The following is a 23621-nucleotide window of genomic DNA, read 5'->3' as shown; positions in this document are numbered from 1 at the left end:
TATGATTTTAATCTCGATCCAGCAAAGATTCAATGAGAACGGTCTATCTTTCACTGATTCTCATTCATCAGCAAGTTTCTTAGACGATCGAGTTTGGATCGACCTCTAATGAAAGATCGCTCGATCGCTCATCCATGCGAGGCGGACACTGTCTCGTCTCAGCCGAGACGTCTATGAGTTCACGATACGTAACAGCTGTCTCTTTCTCACTCTCGCTCTCTGTCTGTCTCTCTTTCTTTTCTCAAGTGAGTCTGTTATCGTTCGTCGCCGAGGGAGCGAGGCGGAAAGTGGGGGCGTCAAAGACGATAGCTAGCTAATATATAAAGCTTCTTCGTCCTCCGATGGCATCAGTTTTCAAACATTCTCCGTATGTGCCGCATTAAAATAATTTTCATAAAACGATCACTCCGGTTCTACACACGCTTGATCGAAAAAAAAAATATGTGCGATAAGAGTTGAAAAATATCGATCGATTGTATCTAAACCCATCTGTTGTTTTCTCGGACGAAGAAAGACAAGAGAACGATTGATAAAAATAGTGAAAATAAAAAGATGGAAGTCTCGCTGTTTTAGCACCGATTGGATTCGGTGAACCCAATTAAAAATCTTTTTAATATCATTTGATTCGAGGAGAAACAAGCCAAAAGAGGAATCACGTGTATAGATCGACAAATCAATCGAAAGATCTTACGATTCGCTTATTAACGAGGCGAGAATTTTCGATTGCGAGTGCCACGGCTACGTCTAACCGATCGACCGTCAGACTCCAGCATCGTTATGTTCTCGATCGAATACAGCAAACAATTCCTGAGCTACCGTATACTCAAGTCGAACCGGTTCAAATACATCTGACGATACGGACTCGGACTAAGTGCTAAAAAAAGGGGGGTGCGAAGGGCTGAGGAAGAGTGGCGAGTGCGCGTGTGTATGTATTTTATGCCGGCAACGACTTTGTGTTCCTACGGTCAGCTCAGAAATCAAGGATTCAGGATTCAAGGGTTCTCGATAATCAGCAAGACCTGGAAAGTCTTGTAATCTTCGCGTTCGATGGAAGAATTGACTTCTTTGACGATTAGGCCGTAGGAAAGGAACAAGGTTTCCTTGGTACCTTCGAGAATCGAATAGTAAACTTTTCGAAGGAACGGAGAATAATATCGATCTATTAGATTGTCGAAAGAAGCGGAATGCTTCGTAAGCTATCCTGAAACGAAAAGGGAAAGGATTGCAGGCTGGTACTTTCCGAGTACCATCTCATTTAGGATTATATCTTGTACGTAAGCTAGTTCAGCTTTTTGTCCTTAGAAGGATCGGAATTAAAGTTAGGAGAAAGAGAGAGAGAGAGAGAGAGAGGAATACTAAGTTGCATTTTTTACCGAAGGACAAGCATCCGAAAGAGATCTTCGATCGAAGCAGCAATTAAAACCGAAATCTGCACGTCTTTGGTAGACCCGACGAGGTTCTTCTTTAAAAGGCAGCAAAGGGAAAAAGGGAAAGAAAAAAAAATGATCGTTTACGTTCCGGGCAGAATGCCAAGCCACGTTGGTCCCTACGGTGCCGCTCGTTATCCTGGCACCCTGCTAGGAGCGATCCCGGGTTTTTACAACCCGGTTTCCGGTTACTCCAACTCGAACTACTACGGGGGCTTGGGCCAGCAACACCAGCATCACCAGCATCACCAGCTCCACCAGCAACGCCAGGGATCGCTAGACCTTCCGGTTTGGCCTCGAAGGATGCCGGCCGAGGAGGAACTGGGAAACTCTCCGAGCGTCGCTCTAGTCGGCCTCGGAGTATCCTCTCCTGCTGGACTCGGAAATGGAGGACCGCCGAGTCCTGCCCACAGCGACTCCGATGCCTCCAGTTCCAGTCTCGAGCTAGGTTCTGTTCGGAGGGGTGAAAATGCCCAACTCAAATGCAGGTAAGAATATTATCAATGCTATCTACCAATACACTTGGCGAGTTGTCTATCGAATATTTCTTCATATAGCATAATAAACGTTGTAGATAATAAGATAATGATACGTTATCGATAGAGAGATATATGATACGATTAATAATTAATAGATTAGCCAATAAGTACATCTTTCATACTCGATCAATTCGTTTCCACAAGATTTCTCTAACATTCGATATTATCATTTTTTAAGTTTGGACGTATTAATACTTCGTTCGATACGTTAAATTGTATCGCGAGTCTCTGCCGAATTTATCTTCCTTTATAATATTTTATATTATCTCTCCGATTATTCTATAGCGAGAACAATCTGTTTTTAGCAGCTAGTTCAAATGCTGTGGAATAGAACCGAAGGGATAACATAAGACGCAATTACTAATATAACCCAAAAAATTAGACGTGCTCGAAATGAAAGAAAATATCTGAAGAAAGAGAAAAATTCAATCGGATTCTATAATGACATATTAGCTTTCCGTAATATTTCCTGATACTTGGTGATAGCATTTTATCTAAAGTCGCCCCTCTCATAGTCTCTCTTCGGAACATTATCTAAAGACATTTTTGTTTCTTCACGTCGTTTGAAGTAGCTTAAAGATTATGCATACCCCCTTATCGCGTAAAAACAAATGTTCTAATCTTGGTAGAAGCCTCTTTTTACCTCTTTTATCCTTCTTCTTTCTCTTCTTCCTCTTCTACGCATACACTTTACAATGATAATGGCAGAATGACAAACGTTATATTCTCGCGCCATCTGTGAGTTTGCGTTTTATCTGTAAACATTGAGTTTATTGCACTTTCAAAACAACTGACAAAAAATTTCGCGATCTTGTTTTGATCAATAAAAATAATTTGATTATTTTAATATTACTGATCGAGAATGTATCAACTCGAATATTATTTAAAAATAGGGAGACATTTTAACTTCTTTATCTAGCCGTTGTTTCTGCTTGTTTCTCTCTTTCTTGCTTTTGAAACGACATTTTAATTTATCTCTCTTGTACACTCCTACACACACGCACGTGTGCATGTATAAAATATACATGTGCGACGCGTCATATTCCGGTTGCAACTAGTTTACTGTATCTTAAGAGTTGGATGATATCAAAGATCTCTCGAGTATATTCTAAGCAGATTTGAAAAGATTCTCATTTCTAGTTTGAGTTCGATGACTGTAAAACTCGGAAAGCAAAACTGTTTTGTTTCACGTCGAGACAAGTTTTTTCATGTGTAGACACAAACACAAGGTAAAAGAGTTAAAAGGAAAAGAGAACACGACGATACTTACGAAGTTTCGAGTTTTAATTTTCTTCAAATTTTACGATTACATTCAATATGTCACAAAATACGTCCATGTGTAAAATAATTTCCAGTGAACATTCTAGAAAAACGCGACGAGTATCGAAAGAAAGACTTATATATTCAATATGAATTACTTTTTCGATTATTAGTTCATCATAATTATTATTTTCATTAATCGATTCTTATAAAACTTATAAAAATATCGTGAAACGAATAAATTCTGCGTAAAAAAAACGAACTCTTTCCTGATAGAATTACGAAAATGATTAGCAACATGAGGTTTGATTTACGTAAATATTTTTTTACGATTTAACGTACGAATAAAAGCAAAAAAGTAAAATCCTATGATTAAAAAAAAAAAAAAAAAAAGGAATATTACTTAAAATAATATTTCTGCGTACGTAGATACATTCAACTCTCGTTATAAGACTTCAATGAATTATCATCATCGGTTGTCTTCGATAAAAAATTTTGGAAAAGGACGAACTTACGTAAATTTCTAAAGAAGGAAAATTTTTCCGTCGTACCTGGCACGTGGCGATTACGTGAAAATTTCAAAGCCTTATCGTCGAGAACAAAGACGCTATCGCTCTATTGTAAATTAAAAGATACAGATGGATTTGCGTCAAAGACGATTCGATCAAGTCGCAGGATATCTCATAGTAGATCATTTTAAGAGAGAAGAGGGAAAGGGGAAGAGAGAGAGATAGAGAGCGAAAATGGAATCTTTCCAACTTGTAAAGAATCGTTCAATGAATTCGTTTCTGTACGTTAGTAACACACAAAAATCGAATCTTTTTCTCGATCGTTAACGTAAGAATATATTCCTTAAAGGCACCTTGATCTACGACCCCCTGTTGCACGTATCCGATTAACGGAATACAAAGTCACTGGACTACGAGAGAGAAAGAGATAAAAACTTAGGACGACCAACAAATAAACTAGTGTCAAATGACGCCAATCGCAAAGTGGTCGGAATTGATATCAATTGTTCGTACGATTCGTGGCGGATATTTATGACGCAAATCGTACGACGATAATTTCGATGTATGTACATCCAAGTCTGATCTATGTATATTTATATTACATCCGATCATCCGAATAATCCCGATGTCATCTTTATATATACTTTGTTAAGGCGCAAATGATTTCGATTCTTGCTCCCTCGAAGCCGAATTACAGTCGAGATTGAAACAACTGCGTTTCTATTCTTGCAAAATTGTGTCTTCGAAAGGTCAAGTCGAAGTTGATAAGTCGAGTTCGAGAGAGTAAGATTACTCATCCATTCAGAGAGAATAATCTTAAGATATCGCATAAGAATAGACAGAAGATATAAATCCATGTAAGCAAATAATTCCAAGATGGGATTTTTCTTACAGATGGCAAAATTGTGGCCGATGGTTCACGTCATTGGAACAGCTTGCTGGACATGTTGCGAGACTGCATGCTGCGCCTGGTGCTCGAGGATTGTTTTACTGCGGATGGGAAGGATGTGCGAGAGGTGAACGTGGATTTAATGCCAGGTAAGGAAACTTCTTTTTTCAAAATGTGAATTAATCGGCAATTAAGAAAGATAATTGATATTTTTTTGATCAGGTACAAGATGTTAGTCCACGTCCGTACGCATACGAACGAGAAACCACATCATTGTTTTCAATGCGATAAAAGCTTCAGCAGGGCGGAGAACCTAAAGATTCACGCTAGATCCCATACTGGCGAAAGACCGTATGTCTGTCCTGTCGAAGGTTGTAATAAGGCCTATTCTAATTCTTCGGACAGATTCAAACATACCAGAACTCATGCCGTCGATAAACCGTACTGTTGTAAAGTACCAGGATGTCCAAAAAGGTACACGGATCCTTCGTCCCTGAGAAAGCATGTGAAAACTTACAGGCACTACGTAAACAACAATGATAAAGTGCAGGAGAAGAATTTTGATGAAAATAGTTTACAAGATAAAACGAGATTCGATGCTACCTCACCTGAGAAACAGAGCAGTACCACCCATTCCGAGTCCGATAAGAAAGACTCCAGTATCGAAAGTAGCAACACCTCTTGCTCGAGCCCAAAGGCGAGCAATAGCTTCGAGGAGCAGAAAAATTTTGTCGAATGGAACAATATGTACAATCTACAAGATCAACGGAAGGAACAGGAACTCGTGCAAAATTCATATGCACAGGAAGTAAAAATCTATTCGAAAATCTATGACGACAGTTACATAATACCGGATAGAATTCAAGTGAATCCGATTTATGCAAATACGGCTGGTAATACGATTATAAAGGGATCCGTGATGTCTCCCCGTACCAGTCCAGGACACGTTCCAGATACATTGCCCATAAGAATCGGAATGCAATCGACACCGATAAAAGCCGAAGAACCCATGGAATGTCAAAGCAAAATAAGCACAGTTGATTACAGAAATATCGATTCCATCGTGAATAGCACACCATGCAAGAAGGAGAACAACTCAATCGGTTGCGATACTGTAAGAAACTCTGTGATAAAGCGAGCCGAAGACGTTAAGATGGAAGTGATCGAGCAAAAGCTAACAAAGGAGGAGACCAAAAAAGATATGGTTGAGTGCTGCTGCCGTCACAAATGTTGCGTTCATAACAACGATAATATTTTGGAGAAAACCAAGATACTTTCTGATCTTATTCTCAAGTCGCAAAATCCACTCTTTCGACATCTTCTTGGTTCGGTGGATCTGCAGTATGGTTTACAAAACATGTGGAGTAATATCGTCGACAATACCAATACCTGCGGACAAGACCTTAGAGTCAAAAATGAGAATATCACCGAAATAGAACAAGATCTTCCATTGGACCTGACAGTCAACAAGTAATGGTGTATCTAAAGGAAATTTCCATAAAAATTTATCAAAAGGCTTATCTATAATTTGTGCCTCAATAGGTTTTCAAAATGTAACGTATGTATGTATGTGTATTCCCAAGTGTTAATCATTTGAAATTGACAAATGTCGAAAGACAATTAGTAGACGTAAAATGGACTTTGTCTTAAATTATAATATTAGGAGTTATATAAAAATTAATTAGTATTGACAATTTTCACTGTATAAGCCGGCGCCATTGATTGTGTACACATAATCAATAAGATCTTCTGTACAATTCGAAGTCACAATCAATTATCGATACACTATTACGATGTTTTATATTAAAAAACATATATATGTAATATATGTAAATAGAAAAAATATATATACAAATATTATATATATCTGTACGCACGTTCGTACAAGCGGTCCACCTGAATATTAATAAGTGGGAAATGTGATTTCCCGATTCGAAAAGCGCGTTCGACTACAGAAAAATATTGAATAAAAATATATTATTTATGTAAAAATCATTTATTCTTTTTAAATGTAACAAACCCCCAACACTGTTATTATTCTTTTTTTTCGGCATCGCATAATCTTTCTTTCAACAGTAATGAAATGACATGATGTGTGTAGGCTTTTTGTCATCATGCTGCTTCTTAATAAGCGTGTACAACGACGTAAGCAGCAGATAATGCACATAAATCATATTTAGTAACGAAATTAATATGTATCCATTATAAATGGAAACCCTTTCTTTTGTTTTGTTTTGCTGCATTACTCATTTTTAATGATGATGGACAGACTTATGGAATGATAACACATATGGCACCAGTTGTTAACAAACGTATTGGATAAAGTATTCGGCAATTTCCGTAAACTTCGATCGAATCGCAATAGTTTGTACAACACTGTCGATATGTTATCCGATGCGATCAACATATCACAATCCTTCGAGCGAATGCGTTCGCATAATTTTATACTCTTTGCTATAACGTTCTTCAGGGTATACTGTGACTCAGTAGAAGATCTGACATACCGTCTTTAATAATTTTTAGACTTTCCAAGTCGGCATTTATCGTATCGATAAGTTGAGCCATTCCCTGTTGCTCCATGCTCAAATACTAAAATAGTAATTTAATGAATGAATCGTTAATACGAAGAATCTTGAAGGGGAAAAGAAAAAGTTAATATTGTAGACGAATGTTTCACGTACCGTTTTAATGTCATCTTGTGCTATTGGATCCATTGTATATCTTTCTTGATTTTGGCTATCTATATGTCGTCTCATTCTTAGCTGAGACAACATTTCGCTGATTCTTCCTTTAAATTGTGTAGGTGCACTTATTTGAGAATGCATAGCTTCGAATCTACGGGTCAAAACTTCTTCCTCTGGTTGTAATGACAAACCGACCTTACGCGTAATTTCCTGACGTACCAATACCTGTAAAATAAAAGAATTATTTCGTAAGCTGTAAAAGAAAATTAAACTATATTTCCGACTAATAAATTCATTTATGTTATAATTAATTTTTCTCATACCTGTAATACTCTGTGTTGTAGTTCTAATAATATTCTCCTGTGTTCCTTTAACCTTGCTTGCGTAGCAGTATGTTGTCTTTGTAAACCTTGAATTCTTTCTGCAGCCATATCTAGAAAAGCTCTATGCCTAGCAGTCTCTTCTTTTTGACATTTCAGTCTATACTTCACTTGCTGAAAGCCTATCATCGGTACAGGAATATACATCTCAGGATTTGGATTGTCCAATTGAGCCTGTTTCCACAATCGTGGATCGATTGAACAAGGTGGATTATCTAAATATTCTTTCAATTGAGTAGGATCGAGTTTAACAAATGGAAATAAGTCCTTTACACCATTTTGTACAAGTTGCTGTTTTTGCATAGGCTGAGAAAGATAAGCAACCAATTCATTAGCAGGAATCTTTCTTGAACTTCCAGTTACCCCTTTTTCAGAAATGAAGATAGTCACTTGACTTTTATTTTTTCCTGTAGACTTTATACTATCAATCATCACTGTTAAGTTAGGTTTATTTCCAAGAATGCCGTTTAAAAATGCAATTAATTGTTGTTTGCCTTCTGTTACATTTTTTTCTTTCTTTTTAAAACAAAGTACAACCAATCCATCATTATTATCTGCATCGGGAATACGGCTATAGCCAATGGCCTTAAACCTACATAATGGATTTTCTTGATCTAAATCGATCGGCGGTGCATTTACCGAATAATACGCCTTCCCAGTACCCCATAATGCTTGAATGAGATTCCATCTAGCGATTGTATTATCTCGTTCGTCATTGTAAAGTTGACAATTAAACACAGCATTATAAAGCGCTTCAGAAATACCGCTAGACTGTTGTTGCTGTTGTATTTGTTGCTGCTGTTGCTGCGTTTGTATTCCAGTTCCAAATCCAGTAAAACCAGTGGAACCGAAAATATTACCTGTTGTTTGCGTGCCAAAACCTGTGATGGCAGTTGTTGTTGTAGGTTTCTGGCCAAAACCACCAAAACCACCTATAGACGAAGAAAAACTTGTTGATGGGACCGTATTTGTTGTGCCAAATCCACTAAATAAACTTGGTGCAGAGGTTGTAGTTGTAGTTCCAAATCCGCCGAATCCGCCAAATCCTAATGAGGTTGTAGTTGTCGCTGTACCAAATACACCAAAACCAGTTGAAGAAGCAGGAGTGCTGCCAAACGTTGAAGGAGTCCCAAATCCAGTAGTTGTAGACGCCGAAGTGGTACCAAAAGTTGGTCCTGTACCAAAACCACTGGTAGCCGGAGTACCGAATGCTGGTGTTGTTCCAAAACCAGTACTTGGTATAGTGCCAAAACCTGTAGCTGCTGGTGTTCCAAATCCTGCACCAGTTCCAAATCCAGTAGTTTGTGTCGACGGGGTACCAAAGAGATTAGAAGTTGAAGTCGTTGGCGTACTGAATCCAAAAGCTGGAGCTCCAAATCCTTTTATAACAATTAACTTGAAGTTAAAGAAAACTAATTTCTATGATTCCTGTGATTGAAAATAATAAGTAGTAAAAATATGAATATTCAATGTGAAGTTAACTAATTTTTAGATTTTACTAACTTTTGTTTATATGAATTTAGAGATGTCAATAAAACATATATTAAAAACAAAAGTTTAGATTCATTAATGATAATCCATATTATTCATTTATATTACATTTATATGTATGTATATAAATTATGAAAAATTGCAGAAAATTATAAATGTAAAAATATAATATTTATTAAGAAATATTGGAAAGATAGAACATATATTGTATGTTAAAATACGAATGTGTTTTAAAACAAATTAATTTGTGTATCAAAGTTCTATAAAGATCTTTACTTTAGATCAGAAAAAAATATAAAACAAGACAATGTCATTCATGAGTCAACAAAATCAGTTGCACGTAAGATTTCAAAAATTGTCATAAAGATATTCAATGATTTGAATTTGAACTAAATATTATCTTTACACTGCAGCATCCTAACTTTAAGGATATGGCACTTAATCTTTTAAAAGGTGTGACATCATCAAGCACCAAATTAGTTTTAAGACAAATCAATCCCCCATCTTCAGATTCCTCTACTGAAATGTTAAATGAAATTGGTACTACTGATCAGGCAATTGGAGTATGTATTCTTAATTATAATTCCAATCAGATTTTTTATATTATTGTTTACTATTATTGCTTTTAGGATGTTACAGCAGAGATTATGATAACAACGATAGGAAAAATACCAAGCGAAATGTATTATCTAGAAGATACTGCATCAAACATAGGAACAAGTATAAGTCAAACAAGTGTATCCCGTTCCGTGAACGATGTTATTCATACCACGATAAAAAGCAATATTACTGTGACTGGATATACGGCTCGTTCCGTAGTGTTTCTTATATTAACCATCGCATGTTTGATTCTTTTATTTCTATGTTGCATCACAGCATGTATGATATCAAAAACAAGAAAGAAAAGCTACTTTTTTAGTAGAAACGATATTGATTGTGATCCAGAATGTAATGGATTAAATCGGCCACTTCTTCGAACGGAAAAAGTGTCGGATACAACCAGTAAAACAAGTAGTAGCTATTTGAAAAAATGATAAATTACTGAGAAATATCAAAGCGTAGGAAGTATGTAATGTTCATACTAAAAATGGACGTCTTAGAAATTTCGCGCCAGAAATGCAAACTACTCTAACCTCTAAATTTGCACGCTTTGTATTACTTAAATATCCGTACCGTATTTTATTGGGAAATATTTAATTGACAAAAGCAATCTTTCATAACAAAAACTAGTAAACAAGAGAAATTACAGGGCATTTGTCGGATGAAATACAAATATCATGAGCATGATATAACCTAAAATAACGTGAGTTACCTAGCTTGATCGGTGTGGGAGCTGCAGTTGCTGTCGAACCAAAACTAAAGGAAGAAGCCGGTGCTGATGTGGATGTTCCAAAGCCTGTTCCGAATGACATTTTGTGATAACTGATTCACAAATAAGGAAAAGAAGACACCGTGCGCACGAAATGATACTCAACTACGATAAGCACGCACTGCTATGAAGTGACAACGGCGCTAGCAAACATGGCGGAATGTACTAAAAAAGTGCAAGTTGTAATTTATTCTAAACACTGCAGATGGCGCTGAATTTGAAATACATTTTGCACCAATTTGATTTTAGATTATAAAGAAATCACGAAAATGTATTATTTAAATTACGATTTCTTAATTACGTTTTTAAATTGATAACCTTCTATCCAAATTTATAATGTATGTAGATTTGGTTTAAAACAGTACTGATCTTTTTGCTGTTTTTGTCACATGTACGTCGTACAAAAAACATTTATACTTAATCTTATATAAAATATAGATATATTTTTTAAACTGCCAATTGATTTTTATTTTCGATGAAATATATATTATAGTTTTTATTTTAGATGAAATGCATAAGATATAAAAGTAGAGTATATGCAATACCATAACTAGGATTTGTAAAAATATAAAAATGCTTTGTTAATTTTGAATAATATACATTTTATATATATATATATATTTATCTATTAATATTATTATATAAATTTATTTGTTATATAAGACGAATTAATCATGTTTAAAATGTCTTTTGAAAGAAAGTACAAAAAAGTGATCACAGCAAAGCTTCTATCGACCTACATACATATCTACCCATCCAAAAAGAAGAAAAAATCTTTCTACATTTCGTGCTATTGAAAGTAATAGATTTTTTGTTCTCTCATATATATTGTTCTTATGTCCTAGTCATCTATATGTCCAACGGAGTTGATAATAAATTATTGATAATCAAAAAAAGATATTCAGTCTTTTTGTGCCCTAATCACTGCATACGGAGAATCACTATATACAACAAACAAAAAAATGTTCATCATTTAAGTAACGCATTAACAAAATTAAACAATCCGGACAATTCTAATACATTTGAAAAGAAAAAGACCTAAACTCTTTACATAGAAAATAATTATTGTCTTTTGATTGGGAAAACTTTTTTGTTTAAATGCCGATTTTTAACTATGCCAAATTTCGATTTTATTTTATATTTTTCTCTAACTGTTATAATATGCCGGATTATGAGAAAACAAAAAGTTTTACAAAATTTAAAATAAAATATGATAATTTTCGATATATACTCTTCAACTTATCTTTTCTTTTTTATATTGTATAATCTTCATTTATTTGTATTTCATATCTCCAAAGGTGTCTTAACTCATGTACAATCAAACGATTTAAAAAGTCCATTTTCTCAAATACCCTAGCAGGTATGTAAAAATTTTAATTAATGAATCTTTTTCAAATTAAAATGAATTCATTGCACTTTAATAAAATAATTAATTTATTGATGCTTTTGAATTTATTGAAACAGTCAAAAATATTGAAATGAAGTATAAAAAAATATAATACTATAATCTGTGATATATTCTTTTAATCTAATAATAGTTTCTATGAAATTTTGATAACAGCAAGAAGAATTGAAGAAAGAATATTTAACCAATTTGATTAAATCGAAAAATGTAATCACGGTATACGCACGATATTATAGGAGTTATGCAGTATAATTTGATTGAAATTAACGAAAATATTTATAAGATTTGATTAATATAGGATGGAATAATAAGATCACATAGAGTTTTTAACGAAGTTTATAATTGAAAAACTTAAAAATAAATATCTTCACATATACCAACGTACATATAAGATACTTTCTTCAACATTTTGATAATGCTATCATAAATATACAATTTGAGCATGTTGTTTACTTGACCCTAAATAAATGAGATACAATAAAAAATATTGTGGATATGCTCACGATATAACGAAATTAATTATTTTTTTAATGAAATTTCTAAAGAAAGCGCAGATCAATCGATAAAACACGCACGTTTCAACTTTTGTATTTATAGTTTACGTTTTAATCTACGTTGTACGTACACGATAATAATGATGATGATAATGATAATGATGTTGATAACGATGATGATAGTAATGATGATGATAATGACGACGACGACAACGACGACGATGACGACGACGACGACGATGAGGATAATAACAATAATTTGCAAATTGCAGTTAAATCGCGTTATCACGTTTTAGAGATGCGAAACAGTTCTTCTTTTTTTAGTAAATTATACAATTATGAGAGTGGACAGTTCTTACCATATTAACTAATAAAATTGTATTTCGGAATTATGGATAACATTTGTTCCTGCCCAATACAAAAAAAAAAAGCTTTTAAAATCGAGTAAAGATTGCACAGATATGCTTAATACTAAATTTTAGAAGATAGCTTTGTCGTAAACTTTTAGCCCGTTCGTGCATATTGCTTTGACATTGTAGCTGATGATATTCTTGTAATCAGCCGATGTTGTCCGTATCTAGAAACAAGAAGTCAGAAACCATATCCTTGAAATATAGCGAGAAAATCCTAAAGAAGTATAGCCATTCATAAATAATAATGCAAGTATCAAATGTATAATGTGAATTTCTTTATAAAATAAGAAATATTTATATCGTGGACGATAAAATTACAATAACATACCTCATCAAGACTCCCAAATTATTTATGAATGGTCGGACTAGCGTTTAAATCTCGTTAGCATTTTTTTTTGTCAATATTTGTTTTACTTGCAAATAATTAGCAATATCAATTGTTAGCGCGAAAGCATTAAATTTAAACGTTACAAAATTTGGGAGCAGACTTCATGAGGTTTACATCGGTTAGCAAATAAAGAATAACGAGTATTGTCTAACGAGATTTAACTGCAATTGTTTCACATAATTTATCTGTTCAGTAATAAACGATATTTGATGTCACAGAGATAGAAATTCGTTTTGGTGACAAAGAAACCTACCACATCTCTTTATCCTATTTGTATAGATTCAACTTTCGATTATGCAAGAATAAATAAATAAATATTTTGTATCTTCTGTCGAATTCTATCGTCAAGAAACGATCGGATATAAGTTATTTGTTTGGACCCGGGGAATTTTTGACCTGGTCAGTAATTTGAATAATTACAAATTTACATTTTATGTAGGATTTGCAAAAAAAAGTTGGACCCTTGGGTAATTTGATAGGTGATTCGAACCCAGATCTTTCGATTTTCTAACCATTAAATTATCCAAACCCTCAGGTCAACCTTCTCACGAATGCCTACTTATTAGAAATGGAGGTGCTTGCTCCTACATTTATAAATGAAAAATCGTCCAAAATAATATATAGGTGTATATCAGATATCGAAAATCAATATTTCGATCAAGGAATATATTTAACATGTATGGTTGGTCCTTAAGATTGAATTCCATAAGGTAATATCAAATGAGAAATTGTGCTATGGTCTGTATGTTTCTTTTTTTTGTTTGATACTTTGTATTATTTTGTATATTGCGTATGCATCATTTTCGAGCATCGATTCAAATATTTCATATCGTATCGAATATTTTATCTTTCATCTCCAACCGTATAATAACTTGGAAAAAGAATACTGTAGTCGTTATAGAGAAAGAGAAAGGGCGAGAGAACGGCTTGAAATGGTCTAGGCCGAGATTTGATCCATTCATCATCAAATTAGAATTTCAAATGACGTTTAATCGAGTTTTCTACTTACACGAAGTTACGAATTCGACCACGTATTTACGCGCATGGGCGATATCGGATACTTCAGACGGTTCAACATTTACACATTTACACGAATATAGAAATCTAGAATACGTTTTCGTAGAAGTAGCATTCGTACGAATCTAGGCAAGTAGACGTCGAGCATCGCATGCTTACTAATTTTAACACAAAATTCGACTTTTTCCTTTACTATTATTTTCTTTCTCTTACCTTTTTCTTGAGAGGTAACAGTATCTTTTATTTGTGGTACATACGTGGAATACCGCCGACAATGACTATTGCATGATACCATAGTTTTGGTCAAAAAAAATACACAAAACTTTGGTCTACTCGAAACGTCTCCGAATGAAATGAGGTTGAATTGATTGGGGTTTATAAATACGATTCCGACAACTCAAAATCGGAAGCGGAAGCTCGCGAGGATCTTGTATTAACAGAAATACCCCCACCGATTGCACTGTCCGAAGTTCCCTCGCCGGTTACAAAATCGGCTACGATCAAGGAATCCTTTCCAATATTTCCACCCCCTCCTTTCAATGCATCACGTTCGGCAAGCTTCTGTTTCAAAAGCTTTATTTTCTCTTCCTTCTGCTCCGACGAGGAGATAAACAAAAATATACAAATGATTGTTCGATGTTCATAGTACTTAGATCGATATAAATAATCAACATTTTTACCTCGGCAATGAGTTTTTGTAGTTCATCATTCTCACTCAATAATTTTTGATATTTTTCTTCGTCCTCCTTTGACAATCCTACGTCAGGATTATATTTTGATTCTGCCTTGTCCCTAGGATGTCTAATCACTTCTATTACCTTCGGTACAAAGATCAACGCCATGCTGAGAAAGCAACAAAATATAATTGCTAATGCTACGAAAGCAAAACTGGCATCTTGTTGACTGGCTATAACCATTGTAACAGGGGCAGTTATCAGGCATAATACAACTACGTTATAAATTGACATGCCTACGTATCTAGAATCATTGATTTGTTTCACTTTGATACTCCTCGTTTCGTATGCTAAGAATAATCCAAAGACCAGTATAACACCTTTGTAACCATAGATCATCCCTAGAACAATCATTTTCACGTTTGATCGATATAAACTTTAAAATCGAATTTGAAATCTTTTGTATCTTCTCTTATATAAAATAAAAAGAAAATATATACTAACCCAGCCATATGCTATTATGTTCGCTCTCGCAATGCTCTAATTCTGGTCTTATTCTCGCATCGTCGTCTCCGGTTGGAGGTGATTCCAATGGGAAAACCTCGATTTGTCTTTGCAAAGGATGGAACCCTTGCCATGTGCTAAGCAGTACGATGTCGATTGCCAATAATCCGCTTACCATCGTATACAGCTTCCACGGTTGAATCTTCTTCTGTATAGACGAAACTTTTTGTTTAGCCATGAATAACTAAAAAGAATGGAGAACGGGTTAAAGATGCAGGACGTACGAGTGAAATCCATAAAACTATATCCTAACTGGATGTTGTAAAGCGACAAAATCGTTGTCGTCCAATTGACTGACCAATACGATATTTAAAAAAAAACAGCACATTCTATGATCGCGTTCAAATCGACAACAAATACGATACGGCAATGTCGTATTTGTCGAATGCAATGTTTGAAGTTCAAACTAATTTGTTTTTTGTCACATAGTAAGGCTTGATAAACTAAATATTACAACACTTCCTAATGTTTTGTACTAATTTTTAGTCTGCGTATAATACGTACGTTGACTAAAATATATACGTTTATTGATTTTCGTTAAAATATTTATATATTTATTTATAAATTTACAATAAACCAATTGATGAATAAGCCAGAAATAAATTAGGTCTAATAATATTTTACTTATTGAATATCTTTGACGGCGACTAACATGTTTATAAATATTTCGTTTCTTTTTTTTTTAGAATCGCATTTTAAATTCTATCACGTCTATAACAACAATGTATAATTCCGCGGAGTTATTGATTTTTTAAGTGCAAAAAAGGCTTATTCTACGGTCGCGAATAATACTCGACAGCCAGTAGTATATGGACAATATTGCATCGGTTAATTGAAGGACAATAATTTTGTTGCTGTGCGACATTTAATTAGGACATAGGGTAACTCGTGCTGGGTGTTCACTATGTACATACATAAACTTCTATTAGGGGAAAACATTAGATATGAGCATTAGAAGCGTAAAAAAATATGGTAAAATTACTAAATAACCACTATTCGAAAAGGAAGTAAACGCTATTTCTGAAAATTATGCACTATGCAAACTAACTATAATAGACTATCAATCGAATGATCGTTTCTACTTACCTTCGCCTGATCGGCTTTCGTTTTAGTAGTGAGTCTGTGAACTCGCCATACTTTACTGAACATAGCACCGAACGCAAGAGTAAAACCGGTGGATAACATCCAGGCTCTCGCCTGACAAACTCCTGGATATTCACCTGGTGAAACGAATCTGCCATCGATTCCAAGAAGAAATACAGATATGAAACAGGCTATCACACCCGCCAGCATGATCGTGTTACATACCGGATGAGAAGACATAATCACCCTACAAAATCAACAGCAACAAGTGAATAAAGTAAATCAATGAAAGAGTACATAAGTTGGATATAGAATGTTGCTTATCAAACGAAATGCTTCCACACCTTCGATGCCTATTCCAGACGTTAAAAATAATCAATACAATAGCTATAACAATCCCGACAGACGATATAGTTCCCATACATATGAATAAAGGCAGTGATACCGTTCTTAGCACCGTCCTTACTATCGTTCTATCTTGAGGTACTTTTCCACCTATCCAACGCTCCATGTTTCGCCATGTAAGATTGTCGCTTTGCGTATCATAATATCCTAACTTAACGTACTTTCCATCGATTACTTGCTCGATTTGTGTCAATGCAATCCTGTCACCTTGCGAACTAAAAGCTACGTATCCCTGTAGAAAGGTTCGAAGACATTATTGAAGATAGACGTAATTAAATATACAAAGTGTTTCATAAAATGTGGCCAACCACAACTTCAAGGACGAATTCTTGATCGTTAAGAAAATCTGACCTTGAAAACTTTCATCAAAATGAATCACGAATTGAAGAAACATCTGGTAAAGTAGCGGACACATCATTTTTATGCACCCTATACATTTGAACATTTTTTACATACGGAAACTCCTAGAAATTGCGTCGAGTTGATAGCCGAATAAATCTCATCGGCGATTTCCTTGTCGGTGTAGGTAAAGTTCTTCAAGCTCTTGCCGAGTTTACTTAACTTCTCCATAGTTTTGTTAAAGGCTAATATATAGAAAAGCGTTTTTAGCGAGCAGCAAGATTCTGATCTTTTATAGAACGGATACTTCAAATTTCCAGCTTTCCGTTCATTTTCAGATTATTGTGCTCTAACAAAAGTCCCTTTCGAGGATATACATTTATATATGTTACACCCTCGTTGGAATCTTCGTCCCATTGTATTCGTACAACAGAAAATCGATAAAACTGAAAATGTGTCAAGTATCCGAATACTTTTTATATTTATACCAATGACACGCTTACCTAATGCTACAGACCAAACAGCGTCGTACGCGAGTGGAGCTTCCTGATAACCTTCGGGATACCGATTGTTATCGATCTCATATCCATCGTCCTTCAACATTTTGTTCAATCTTTGTCTGAAATCTTCCGACGTCATACCGCTGATAGTCGTATCGTTATTTTGATTCCACATGAGAGCCTCGGTCGTTAAATGACCTTCAGCAGCTTGTCTCATTTGTTCCTTAGTACAAACGATATTCTCCTTATCGAGATTCACCTCGAACCAATTGTCCTCATACCATCCGATGAAAAACCAAACGTAACTCTTCCCATAAAGATTGTGACGATACAATTCACAGAGTACTCTTCTCGCAGCTACTACATAAAAGAGACCGACAATTATTCTAGCATCTTGTCTACGTAGATTCCTCACAGCGTCCGAAGGATCAGAGAGGAAGCTCTGACGTGTGACTATTTCTATTCCTGCTTCTTTACAGCGTGCTTCTAGATCTTCTACTGTCTGTATCGTGAGAAAAGACATACAAAATATTAGACAATGATCAAGCAATATTATCTAGGAATACGTATATACTATTATTTAAGAATAATCCAGAAACAATATAAATGGACTGACAGAAATGAACACTTCCTCGGCTTGCTGCAATATGGCAACACGCGACCAGCCGAATTTTTGTAGGAGTTTGATTCTCGTGGGGTTATGCACGGTGGCGGATGGATGTGTCCTGAATAAAGTCGGGAATCGATTCCTGTCTGATAAAGCTGGCGACGAGGCACCATAACATAGCTGAAAAAATAGTTCGTTCGATCGTCCTTTTTTATTATTTAATTTCGAAGAAGAAAGACAGTGATTACTTACGACAACCAAGTTCCACATTTTTGCTGCTTCAGCAACAGTGGTACAAACCGTGCTACATCCGGCCAAGAGCATCAGTTTATGCGGCTTGTAGTAGAGCAAATTGTACATTACCGAGGCACCAAGGCCAGGTTCGCACTGAAAAGGGGAATATAATGAATTAGTGTATGACATATTACTTACAAACTATATCTAGCCGATTAACGACTCTTACCTCGCTGTCATTTGAGTGTAATTTCAGAATGAAACCAGGCAACAAATTCTTTTCACGATTAACGTCATCTAATGCCAAATTCACGGCTGGCATACATGCCTAATTACAAATACATTATATATCTTTATATAATACTTTATTTTAATATACTCTATATATACGATATGAAAGAAAACCAATCCGAATTAATGACGGTATTTAAATAACGGAAATAAAATGTTTTCTCGTAAGTTAGAAATGAAATAGGGAAAAAAAAATTGACAGGATGATTCATTGAGTAAAACCCCAAGGTAGTTGAGGTCATTGAGTCAACCCCGTGATAATTCACGTAACAATCACTTATAAAGTGTAAAACATGTTCCTTTCACTAACCTGACCACCCTGCCAGCCACCCTCTCCATTTATCGGGAAAATACCACCGATATGAAGGACATTGTCGTTCTCATCAGAAGGTGGTAACGAAGCGATGATCGTACGAGCTACTGTTAAAATGGTGATCATTAGGATCAACATTCTGTTGCTAAATCTTTCTCTCTTTATTTCTTTCTTCTATTTCTCTTTTCGTATCTTTAAAATTATCCCTATGACACACCCAATGAACGCGATCTTGAGAAGCGCACTTTTTTCGTACCCTTCATTCTCTCTTTACACCAGCCCTATTTTGAACTCGATTAAAGGGACGTTATTTTCACCCCTTCCGAAAAATTCTCCTTTAACTTTCTTTCCCGCGTGAGAGTGCGTTCACTCGAAACGATCAATCCTTCAAATAAATCGACGAACTACTTGGTGCGAACACTCGATCATTATTATAGGCAAAGGAAGTCTATCGAACTCACGACCAATCTTATTGTCCGTGTTAAAGTGCTTTTCATCGAAGACGGAAGCTTCGCGGGAGCTTTCATATTGATTCCATCCCGGGACTCGAGCGAGGATAGTAGTGGGGATAAAGGAGGTGGCTCTCAAGAACGCTCGTACATATCCCCTGCTACACTATACAGATCGATAAGAAAATTATAGCAAACGTGCATTGTACGACAATTCTTTTTTTACAAATTTTATAGCGTAATCTGACTTGATATAACATATATATCTTATATTAATTGTAAGAAAACATTTGATAGATTTTAAATTACTTCTTCGTAGTGTACCCTTGCTTGGTCGGTAAGTTAGAACTCAACAATACCATGATCAGTGAGGAACGCTCATGAGTTTGTTGTGAATCAAAGAAATTATTCTTTTCAAAGACAAAAGTGTGTTATTATTAGATCAAATGGCAGCACAACGTGCATTACCACAGAGCAAAGAAGCCTTGTTGAAATCGTATACAACGCGATTGAAGGATGATGTTAAATCGATGTTAGAAAATTTCGAAGGTGCGTCCTAACCTCAAACTTTCTTTCTTGTACTTTTAACATTAATTTCGAACGTTCTTTATTATTATCTTTCCTTTTTTATTTCTAAAACTATTTTTGAAAGAATTCTCTTTATATTCAATTGCTTTATCTTCAGAAATCGTCAAGCTTGCCAAAGGTGAAAATGACTCGCAACTATCACGGATGGCACAATGCGAGCAGGACACGTTTGAAATGCATGTCAGAGCAGCTAATATCGTTAGAGCTGGTGAATCTCTGATGAAGTTGGTTTCAGATATAAAACAGTATCTGATCCTTAATGATTTTCCATCTGTTAATGACGCTATAGCTCATAATAGTAAATTATTCAGAACGAAGCAAGCCGAATGTGATCAGAAACTAGCATCTTTAAGAGACGATATGGCAGCTGATTTGTATGACCTAGAAGAAGAATATTATACTTCGATATATAAATAACATCTGTTAAATCTTAGGAAATTTCTAATTCTTTAAGTTCGTGATATCATAAACTTTAAATATTTATTTAAATAAATAGGATTAATTTTTATAAGATGACTCTCTTATTTGTTTTCATTGATTATGGCAATACACATAGAATATGAAGTAAGACATACTTGTTTCCTTTTATTACTTCAATATTTTGACACACATACGATACATCACACGATATTTCTAATTAATAAGCATATTCGATAATGTAGTATTGTGAATTCAAGCGTCAAATGTTAAGGATGATCATAAATGCTACTTGCATAATAATATGGACTCCGATGATCGTACTTGCTCATATTGTACAAATATAATTTACAGAAATATTACGGAGTTCCCCCAATTGCAGTAAGGAGATTAAAATCTACTTTACAAAAGAGATACAAATCAATACTTTGTCAATAAATTTGGAATCCTACGCGTACAATCTCCCTAAATCCGCGCAGTTATCGATAGCATGCAGATATAACCCTAGTCTTCCGACTGTTCTTGTTTCCGAGCATTTCCTTGAGAGTTACTATCGAGTACTAGAAGAATAACAAGAGTATCACAGTGTAAGCACAACGCTGTGACATTGATCCACTAATTGATGGATCTTGTATATATAGGCAATTAAATAAAAGTATTACATCACAAAATACTTGGAGAACCGTTACAGTACCTAATTAATAGCTATTTCAGACGCAACAAAACGTGAGAACGATTCAATACAAACGATAAATGCACCTTTCAATAAATTATTATCTTTATATTGTATTTATTTTTACTTGAATCAGTCCGCGATAACGCAAATCAAGTAAAGATTATCTATACCAAGTAATGCTTCGATAATACATTAAATACTTACACGATTCAAAAATGAACGTTCAGAATACATGTGGTACACTAATATCTTGAACATAAATCAGACAATTAGAAGAAATAAAAATACATAGAATATCGGTCTTAATCTAGCTTAATTTTTTCCCTCCCTAAATTTCGAGAGTGGATATCACGAACCTAAATGCTCATAAGACCAATAATAATTTAGTATATACATAATTCTTTTCACTTAAAATTAATGATTAATCTTAATGAACCAATAAATCTTTTTATCTCCTATTCCATTATTTTTGGTCCTCGTCCGCATATGACAAACAAAAAGCTGGCTGAAATTCGAAATGAAATCACATATGTACTTTTATTGAAGTACGATTTAAGTTACGTACGAGGCGCGTTCCCAATACGCTTCGAAATGATCGTTTGACGTGAAATAGTGAATTCCTTTTTTTTTCCTTTTCGACTTACAATTCTTACAAATTCAGTAAATCGACAGTGGCTTATTGTACATATATGATAAGTATATTCTAAGTAGACTTACGTTCTACTTTGGCAAAAAACTTTTACAAATCTAAACCTCAGTATATTTCTTGGTGTATTGTTCTTTTTGTTTTTATTACATATATACCCCTCCCCCCACCCCCCTATCCCCGATCATACACCTCTACGATATTCAATTTTTATCATAATTTTGTTTTAATTTTTCTTTTTCTTTTTCTTTCCTAAAAACGTTTGCATAAAATTCTGATCCTCGATTGGCAGCTTAAATACTTCGCAGCTTAGCGGTAAAATAATCTCAAAAAGGTTACAAAACTTTCAGTTCTCCCTATCGACCTTACTATGCATATATGTATATATATATATACCTATAAAATACGCCAAAAAGGTGATATGCTTTCATTTTCTTTTTGCATATATATCTGACACGACGACTACGTCGATCTCTCGATGAATAGGCATCGTCGTCGATTGGCTCGTAGTTTTTTAAGGCGCCATATTTAGAACAAATACTAACATATCTTGGCAGTAATCGATGATTCGTTCTCTTTAGGAAAGTTATCCGTTCGCTTCGCGATATATCGTAAGAATAAGAGGTAAATGCATAAACTTGGAATGATACTGTTTCTTTTGTAAATTTGACTAAACGTCTAACCGTATTCAACACGCGTTTCCTGCTGCGCCGTGCATTCGAGATTGAGGATTTCATTATCGTACTTGTTTTTATTTACTTTTGTCTCCACTCTTTCTATCTTTCTTCGGACTCGTGGAAAAAAAGAAAAGAAACAAACGAACAGAATTCATTTGCTCGAAAGTCATTATTATCTCTTCGATCGATTTTTACAAACCTACGACGCTAATCGTTCTTCTTTTCCTTTTTCTTTCTTTCTTTTTTTCTTACGTTATCCTCGATCTCTGGAATATGATATATTTCAAGGTAGAAAGGCAGAAAATATTTCAACGTGATTCCCTTTTTTCTTTCTTTTTGGGCTCTCGCAGTTTTGTCTTTCTTTCTCTCCTCTTTTCTCGCTCCTACGTTTATTTCTTCTTCTTCACCGGTTCATCGGCTATTCAATAAAGAAGATCACCGGTCGTCTCGGAACCCCATGCATTACCATCTTGAGCAGGTTTCAAGTAGTCGACCTCGCTCGTGTTTTGCCCTTGCTGCTGTTGCTGCTGCTGCTGCTGTTGTTGATCGTTGCCATTCGTGTTGTTCGTAGTTAAGCCTGTACCCGTTGTTAACGTAGCCCTGGTGACACCTAATTCGAAGCCCTCAGATGCCAAATCCACTTTGCTTGGTGTATAGCTCGCTAAACCACCACCTCCTAAAAAAATAGGTAAACGTGTGAAAAGATCGAAATAAACGTAAGTGTATTTCGAACAAACGATCATTTTTATAATACATAATAATTTTACAATTTATTCAATTGATTCTAATAGCAAATGTCTATGTATATATATAGATATAAATCTAATTTTTTACAGAGATTTACAACATCACGTTTTACCATAAAAAAAAAGTACGAGAACTATCGAGACGAT

The 23621-nt window shown here is 34.9% G+C and overlaps 6 protein-coding genes across 9 annotated transcripts in view; 3 read left to right on the top strand and 3 right to left on the bottom strand.

The window, feature by feature from the left end:
* Window positions 1–341: 341 nt before the first annotated feature.
* On the top strand, window positions 342–6619 carry LOC127064289 (zinc finger protein ZIC 1-like). 2 transcript variants are annotated; one of them, XM_050995143.1, is made up of 4 exons: window positions 342–1270; window positions 1379–1915; window positions 4630–4773; window positions 4847–6619. In XM_050995143.1, the coding sequence occupies exons 2-4, from the start codon at window positions 1503–1505 to the stop codon at window positions 6096–6098; spliced, it is 1809 nt and encodes a 602-aa protein (XP_050851100.1). In that variant the 5' UTR covers window positions 342–1270; window positions 1379–1502; the 3' UTR covers window positions 6099–6619. The 2 variants fall into 2 exon arrangements, with proteins under 2 accessions (XP_050851100.1, XP_050851099.1); XM_050995142.1 differs by having other exon boundaries at window positions 342–1915.
* On the bottom strand, window positions 6602–10697 carry LOC127064288 (nuclear pore complex protein Nup54-like). The gene is made up of 4 exons (XM_050995141.1): window positions 10492–10697; window positions 7632–9067; window positions 7306–7533; window positions 6602–7213 (listed from the first exon to the last, which is right to left on the bottom strand). Exons 1-4 carry the CDS (start codon window positions 10589–10591, stop codon window positions 7091–7093), a joined length of 1887 nt encoding a protein of 628 aa, XP_050851098.1. The 5' UTR covers window positions 10592–10697; the 3' UTR covers window positions 6602–7090.
* LOC127064290 (uncharacterized) lies at window positions 9603–10567 on the top strand. Its single transcript, XM_050995145.1, has 2 exons — window positions 9603–9742; window positions 9809–10567. The coding sequence occupies exons 1-2, from the start codon at window positions 9611–9613 to the stop codon at window positions 10211–10213; spliced, it is 537 nt and encodes a 178-aa protein (XP_050851102.1). The 5' UTR covers window positions 9603–9610; the 3' UTR covers window positions 10214–10567.
* Window positions 10698–12273: 1576 nt separating the features above from the next.
* LOC127064168 (gamma-aminobutyric acid type B receptor subunit 1) lies at window positions 12274–20054 on the bottom strand. Of its 3 annotated transcripts, XM_050994806.1 has the most exons (12): window positions 19273–20054; window positions 18901–18999; window positions 18690–18824; window positions 18447–18617; window positions 17834–18332; window positions 17448–17575; window positions 16931–17223; window positions 16590–16833; window positions 15444–15687; window positions 14946–15340; window positions 14718–14856; window positions 12274–13024 (listed from the first exon to the last, which is right to left on the bottom strand). In XM_050994806.1, exons 1-12 carry the CDS (start codon window positions 19411–19413, stop codon window positions 13005–13007), a joined length of 2508 nt encoding a protein of 835 aa, XP_050850763.1. In that variant the 5' UTR covers window positions 19414–20054; the 3' UTR covers window positions 12274–13004. The 3 variants fall into 3 exon arrangements, with proteins under 3 accessions (XP_050850763.1, XP_050850761.1, XP_050850762.1); XM_050994804.1 differs by having other exon boundaries at window positions 12274–14856; XM_050994805.1 differs by having other exon boundaries at window positions 12274–14856; window positions 15444–15651.
* Window positions 19915–20882, top strand: LOC127064171 (mediator of RNA polymerase II transcription subunit 22). The gene is made up of 3 exons (XM_050994814.1): window positions 19915–19929; window positions 20044–20273; window positions 20410–20882. The coding sequence occupies exons 2-3, from the start codon at window positions 20171–20173 to the stop codon at window positions 20727–20729; spliced, it is 423 nt and encodes a 140-aa protein (XP_050850771.1). The 5' UTR covers window positions 19915–19929; window positions 20044–20170; the 3' UTR covers window positions 20730–20882.
* The window catches only part of LOC127064167 (uncharacterized), a 28053-nt gene continuing 25309 nt past the window's right edge, over window positions 20878–23621 (bottom strand). Inside the window, exon 4 of the mRNA XM_050994801.1 lies at window positions 20878–23404. Within this exon, the coding sequence (XP_050850758.1) occupies window positions 23151–23404 (254 nt within the window). The 3' untranslated portion in view covers window positions 20878–23150. The remainder of the gene's footprint in view (window positions 23405–23621) is intronic.

This window comes from Vespula vulgaris, chromosome 5 (assembly GCF_905475345.1).
Source record: "Vespula vulgaris chromosome 5, iyVesVulg1.1, whole genome shotgun sequence".
NCBI classification, from domain to species: Eukaryota; Metazoa; Arthropoda; class Insecta; order Hymenoptera; family Vespidae; genus Vespula; species Vespula vulgaris.
This window is presented reverse-complemented; position numbering and strand designations above follow the sequence as displayed.

What these genes read in the sequence shown, in the direction of transcription:
- LOC127064289 (XM_050995143.1), top strand. Translation starts at nt 1,503, where the DNA reads ATGATCGTTTACGTTCCGGGCAGAATGCCAAGCCACGTTGGTCCCTAC. An exon ending in AATGCCCAACTCAAATGCAG is followed by an intron (nt 1,916 to 4,629) that starts GTAAGAATATTA and finishes TTTTTCTTACAG; the next exon opens with ATGGCAAAATTGTGGCCGAT. An exon ending in GAACGTGGATTTAATGCCAG is followed by an intron (nt 4,774 to 4,846) that starts GTAAGGAAACTT and finishes TTTTTTGATCAG; the next exon opens with GTACAAGATGTTAGTCCACG.
- LOC127064290 (XM_050995145.1), top strand. Translation starts at nt 9,611, where the DNA reads ATGGCACTTAATCTTTTAAAAGGTGTGACATCATCAAGCACCAAATTA. An exon ending in CTACTGATCAGGCAATTGGA is followed by an intron (nt 9,743 to 9,808) that starts GTATGTATTCTT and finishes TATTGCTTTTAG; the next exon opens with GATGTTACAGCAGAGATTAT.
- LOC127064171 (XM_050994814.1), top strand. Translation starts at nt 20,171, where the DNA reads ATGGCAGCACAACGTGCATTACCACAGAGCAAAGAAGCCTTGTTGAAA. An exon ending in GATGTTAGAAAATTTCGAAG is followed by an intron (nt 20,274 to 20,409) that starts GTGCGTCCTAAC and finishes CTTTATCTTCAG; the next exon opens with AAATCGTCAAGCTTGCCAAA.
- LOC127064168 (XM_050994804.1), bottom strand. Translation starts at nt 19,413, where the DNA reads ATGTTGATCCTAATGATCACCATTTTAACAGTAGCTCGTACGATCATC. An exon ending in GTCTGGAATAGGCATCGAAG is followed by an intron (nt 16,834 to 16,930) that starts GTGTGGAAGCAT and finishes TTGATTTTGTAG; the next exon opens with GGTGATTATGTCTTCTCATC. An exon ending in ACATAATAGCATATGGCTGG is followed by an intron (nt 15,341 to 15,443) that starts GTTAGTATATAT and finishes TGATTGTTCTAG; the next exon opens with GGATGATCTATGGTTACAAA.
- LOC127064288 (XM_050995141.1), bottom strand. Translation starts at nt 10,591, where the DNA reads ATGTCATTCGGAACAGGCTTTGGAACATCCACATCAGCACCGGCTTCT. An exon ending in TACAACACAGAGTATTACAG is followed by an intron (nt 7,534 to 7,631) that starts GTATGAGAAAAA and finishes TTTATTTTACAG; the next exon opens with GTATTGGTACGTCAGGAAAT. An exon ending in CACAAGATGACATTAAAACG is followed by an intron (nt 7,214 to 7,305) that starts GTACGTGAAACA and finishes TTACTATTTTAG; the next exon opens with TATTTGAGCATGGAGCAACA.